The sequence below is a fragment of the Gracilinanus agilis genome, chromosome 2, assembly GCF_016433145.1.
Source record: "Gracilinanus agilis isolate LMUSP501 chromosome 2, AgileGrace, whole genome shotgun sequence".
Classification (NCBI taxonomy): Eukaryota; Metazoa; Chordata; class Mammalia; order Didelphimorphia; family Didelphidae; genus Gracilinanus; species Gracilinanus agilis.
This window is the reverse complement of record NC_058131.1, coordinates 392565775-392571300: the sequence shown is the minus strand read 5'-3', so window position 1 is coordinate 392571300 and position 5526 is coordinate 392565775. Positions and strand designations below refer to the sequence as shown.

Genomic DNA, 5526 nt, shown 5'->3' with positions numbered 1-5526 from the left:
AAATATGATATAATCAATAAACATATTATTATGCAAAAATCAGTCTCCTGAAATCACTTTACAAGAGGGTTACAAATACCCCCTACTTGAAATTTTCTGTTGTTTAGTTCTTTTTCAGTTGTGTCAGATCCTTACTGACCCTGGTTATATTCATAGAGACCATATTCCTGGCAGCTAGGTAGCTCAGTGGCTAGGACAGAGTGGATAGAATGCAGGGCCTAGAGTTAGGAAAACCTGATTCAAAATATTTACTATCTCTATGACCCTGGGCAAATCATTTAACCTCTGTCTGCCTCAGTTTCCTGAACTGTAAATTGGGAGTAACAATAGCACCTACTTCAAAAGAGATATTCAGAAAATGTTTAGCATAGCATCTGGCACACAGGAGGCACTTAATAAGTGCTTTTTCTTTCCCTTCCCTTCCCTTCCCTTCCCTAGCTGCCACAACAGTCTTCGGTTCAGGACCCACCAAGAAACAGCCAAGTCAGAGGGTCCAGAGCACCATGTTTAATACTGAAACCTTTCCTTTAAAAAAAAAAAGAACAAAAACAAAAACATATACAGATATGTAAAGTTGAGTGTGTAAAAAATAGTATCTCGGTTGTTTAAATGTGAGTTATTGTGAGTCTTAAGCATACACCTTTAAGCTAGCGGTGGTGGTATCTTTGGTACCTTAGTGCCCTCCCATTGCCTTCCCTCCCACCCATGATTCCCTCCCTGTCTTTAAATACAGGCCAACAGAGTCAGGCATCCCTCCAAGGGCTCAGGTATAGAGAACTGAGAAACTCTGAATGGGTTTGCTCAGGGCTAGTCCCTGCCCAGGCATCTCTAGGAGCTCCTCTAGAAGACTGTTTTGGCTTGGGGGAGCCTGGAGGGAAAGGGAGGAGAGGAGACTCCTATGTGCATGTGTTCATGTGCTGGAATATCCAGCCAAGTTAGCTACCTACATCCTGTTCATCTACTGTCCTTACTCCCTGACCACTATCTAATCCACACCCAGAAGACAACTGTTTTGTCTTAGCTGGGCCACTTCCCTGCCTCTGTGGGAATACATTTTTTACTAAGAAAATCCTGGCTTTAAAACTCTTCTTGGTCTAGGCTTAGCATGGGTCAAAAGAGGGGGCCCTGGTGAGCTGAAGGGGTTGGAAATAGTAGAAGCTCTCTGCTAGCAAATCCAGGCCAGGCGATGCTGGGCCCAGCTCTAACTTCAATGGGCAAATGAGTCCATCAGACAGTCACTACCCCATGCACTGGGCCCTCCAGGCTGTCTCACAGTCATTTCCTTCATCATTAGCCAAGAGGGCCAGGGAACCCCTAACCCACTTGTCCCAGCATTTCCCCTGCACTCTGTATACATCGGGTTGGTCAGGGAGAAGGAATGTTGATTCTTGTCTCTCTGTGCTCATAGATTAAAAGCCAAGTATTGAACAAAGCAGGTTCCCTTCAGGCCCCGATATGCAACCCTCCTCTGTGGAGCAGGTTAATGGAGGAGGGGAGGAAAGAGTCCAGGACAGGGCAGTTGGATGGTCTTGAAACACATTTTCTAGTGTAGACATGAGCTTTGCAGTCCCAAAGAAGCCTTGACCACGAGAGGACACCAGCAGGATAGCCAAAGAGTAGACTCCAGGAGTCAGGGAAGCAGGCAAAATCATAGGTTCTCCCAACATCTGATCACTTGTCAATGTGGAACCTCCCTCCTTGTGAGCCTGGATGAAATTAAAACATCCTGGGAACATGAGAGCATGTGTCCATATGTCAAATGTCTTCAGAGGGCTCAGGTAGAAGGGAAGTCCCCACCCCACCTTTTGTTTGCCTGGTGCTTGGACTTTCCAAGCTCAGGGTGCCCAAGTGGCCTGAGAGATGGGGAAGCCAGAGCCTGTTGTGAAGCTGCTCTGGTGGAAGACGTGGGATGGTAGGAAGAAGCCACATAAAACAATTCAATAATTCCTAACTTCAGCCCCAAATGTAGCCACTGTTCCCTGTGAATGGATGGAGACAATCAAGGACATCACCCGGTCACATGGTCAGGAGAACTAGAGGCTTATGAACAAGGGGGTCACCTGAATGGATGGGAGCCCCTGGCTCTGTCCAAGGACATGTGCATGGGAGATTATCCAGAATCATCCAGCTTGAGACTTGAACAGTTCTCGGAGGCCATCTAGTTCAACCTTCTCATTTTATAGTAGAGGAAACTGAGGCACAAGTAAGCTAAACGACTTGCCCAAGGTAAGCCAGGTGATAAGCACTGGAGGTGGGTTCTGTAGTTTTTAAGCAGGCTTCCCTATCTTGACTCCCCAGACCCCAAGATTTTTCCAGGTTCTAGGTGAGGCAGAGAGAACAGCCTCAGTAATGTGGCTCTAAGAGCCCCTTAGTTCAGTGGCTCATTAGAGGAAACTTTCATATCTGAGATTTCGTAGGGACTTCAGAAACCATCTCGTCCAATTGTCCATCCCCTGCAGGGATCCTCTTTCCATCATCCCTAGTGGATGCTCTTCTAGTCTATCCCCAACATGCTCAGTGATCTGGAGATAAGGACCCCCTGAGGTAGCCTGCTACATGGTTGGACAGCTCTGATCATTAAATTCTACCTTGGATTGAGCTCAGATCTTTCCTGAAACACCCACCCATCAGTCTTGTTTTGGCTCACCCCATGGCGATGGGGGTAGGGTGGGGTTGGATAGGGATGAACTAGGGTCACCAGGGGAAACAAGAGAAACCTAAGGAGCATGAAGACAGCCCCCTTCTATAGACCCTCAGTCAGATATCAAAGGGAAAATACAAAGGCAGCGGCCAGGCCAGCTGGCGTGAGGGCAGGAGGACTGAGGCGAAGAGTTCAAAGTATGTTTCTAATGTACCTTTCTTCTCTTCCAGGGAGAAGAGACTTCTGTGGGTGCCTACACAACTGAGCCTCTGGGAAAGGTTAAGAGAATCTGGGGATCACCTAATCCTTGGGAGCTGAGCAGGTGAGCACACAGAATAATGTTCATATTAGGACCCCACATCCTCTACCCTTCTCACTCCACCAGGGCCAAAGTCTGGAGGGACACTCCTCTTCCCTCCCCCCCAAATTTCTTCTTCCCAAGAAGCAGGCAGTCCCAGTGCAGGCAGAGTCCTCAGCCACCCAGTGACTCAGGCAGAAGGCACAGCTGGTAGGAGCCTTGTTAAGGCATTGCCACCATGTGGCTCTACTCCTAGGTAAGTCTGAAAGCCAGAGGCTGAGGTGGTCTGGAGGGATGATGGGCTCCTTACCCTGCCCACACTTTCCTCTATATTTTAATGGCCTTATTCCAGCGCTGAATAGTGTTCACTGATGCCCTTCTCCTGTTCCCTCAACAGGATTAAAAATCCCCTCATTTCCCCAGAGAAGTCTCAGGCAGAGACTGTGGTTGGTTGAAATAGGAAGGGACAGGAGAACAGTCAGCCACAGTTATTACTGGAGTCTCTGCAAAAGCACTTTGCCTTCCTCTTCCCAAGGGAAGACGCTTGGCTGGGAAAGAGCCCAGGGGGCTCAAGGCAGACCAATCCCTGCCACATTAGGGCTAGAAGTCTTCTATCCCATAAGGAAAAGGACCAGCCATCACCTCTTCTCTCCTCTCTGCCCCTGAGGGAGGCCAACATTCATCTGGGAAGAAGAAATAGAGAGGAGGTTCAATAGAGCAGGGGCAGGGCTGGGGTTGCCTGCTCTTCTCCTGGATAGTTCCAGCTACAGAAAGCTATCCTCCATCTCTGGCTGCCCCTGATCCTGGTGATCCGAGATTGGCCTGGGCTCAGGTTCTGGCTCCGGCTCTGGCTCTGGCTTTGGTTTTGGCTCTGGCTCTGGCTCCTCTGGTTCTGGGTCTAGTTCCTCCTGCAGCTCCAGGGGGCTATCACAGGAGATGGTGGATGATGTGTTGGCTTCATTAAGGGTAGAGCTGGAAGAAAATCGAGACTGGTAAAGGGACCAGTGGGGGAGAGTAGGAAAGTATGGTGGCTGTGGGCTTTCCCTTCCCTGAATTGTTCCCATTTGTCAATATTCTTCCTAAAAATGATGCCCATAAAAAGGGGAAATGATTTTTTGTACAAATATATTAATACAAAAATATTTGTAGAAGGTCTTTTTTGTGGTGGCAAGAATTGGAAACTGAAGGGACGTCCATCCATTGGGGAATGACTGAAAAAATTGTGGTATGTGATTGTAATGGCTATTATTATGCTATAAGAAATGATGAGAAGGATGTTCTCAGAAAAACTTGGAAAGACCTACATGAACTGATGCAGAGTGAAGTGAGCAGAATCAGGAGAACATTAGTAATAGTACCTAATCCTTGGATAACTAAAGATGTACACATGTACAATCTATAGCAGATTATTTGCTGTCTCAGGGAGAGGGGTGGGGACAGAGGGAAAGAAGAAGGATAAGAAAAAAGGGAGAGAATTTGGAATGCAAAACTTTAAAAAAATGAATGCTAAAAATGTGTTTTTTCATGAAATTGAGGGAAAAATAATATTTTTTTAAAATGATGCCCACATTTGGATACAATACTCCAGATGGGATCCAATGAGAACAAGGGGCAGCAGGATGATTGTCAACTTTGTTTGGGACCTTTCAGATAGGCTAAGATCACATTAGCTCTTTGAGATGCTATGTTCACTCAAGCTGAGGTCCCTAGGACACCCAAGTTCTTTTCATATGAACTGTTGTCTAGTCCATCTTTCTAGAACACATGAAAGGATCATGTAGTTGAGCTTGGATTTTAAAAAAAACTGATTTGCTGCCTGCTCTCTGTTTCTTCTTAGTCTCCAACTATCTTTTTTTTTTTTTTTTTGATCCTCTTACTCTGCCTAGACAGGACTCTATCCATAGTGGGAGATCAAGATGGACAGACTACAATGGGGCTAGAACTTCCTGGTGGTAGATCATTAGATGATAGAGAACGCTCAGTTTACCTGGCAAGGCTGTGGGAACTCTCCAGTGGGGCTGCATCAGGTCCTTCAGGCTTAGGGTCAGGCAGAGGGATGATGTAATCATTGTCCCCCTCATTCTGCTGCACAGCTGTGTAGAGGACAGAACTGGTGTCGAGGGGACCCCTTGGGCCACCAAATACAGGGAGCTGGGCTCGAGTACGAAGAATGGCCGGGTGATCGCTCCTCAGAAATTCTTCATCTACCTGCTGGTACTTCTGCTCCCCATTGGGAATGAAGAGAACAAAAAGTAAGGTGAGGAAGTGGTACTGTCTGGAGCTCTAACAATCTATGCTTCTAGCTTTAGCATTCTACATGCTGTGATTCTAATAACTGCATATCAAATCATCTCTGCTTCTCATCTGTATCTCATTTTATTTGACCTCTGGGAGGGGGAAGACACAAACCAAGATCCAACTCCTACTCCACACTCAATGAGAATAAGGTCTCCAAAATAATCATAGTTGGGACCATATAGCTTTCATCCTTGTCTCCACCATGGTAGGGCCTTCTCTCTCTCTCTCTCTCTCTCTCTCTCTCTCTCTCTCTCTCTCTCTCTCTCTCTCTCGCTCTCTCTCTCTCTCT

At 46.8% G+C, this 5526-nt stretch overlaps 1 protein-coding gene across 1 annotated transcript in view; it reads right to left on the bottom strand.

Annotated features, from left to right (window-relative positions):
* Positions 1 to 487: 487 nt before the first annotated feature.
* The window catches only part of PDGFRB (platelet derived growth factor receptor beta), a 44192-nt gene continuing 39153 nt past the window's right edge, over positions 488 to 5526 (bottom strand). Inside the window, exons 17-18 of the mRNA XM_044659863.1 lie at positions 4927 to 5210; positions 488 to 3911 (exon numbers count right to left, since the gene is read on the bottom strand). Of these exons, the coding sequence (XP_044515798.1) occupies positions 3704 to 3911; positions 4927 to 5210 (492 nt within the window). The 3' untranslated portion in view covers positions 488 to 3703. The remainder of the gene's footprint in view (positions 3912 to 4926; positions 5211 to 5526) is intronic.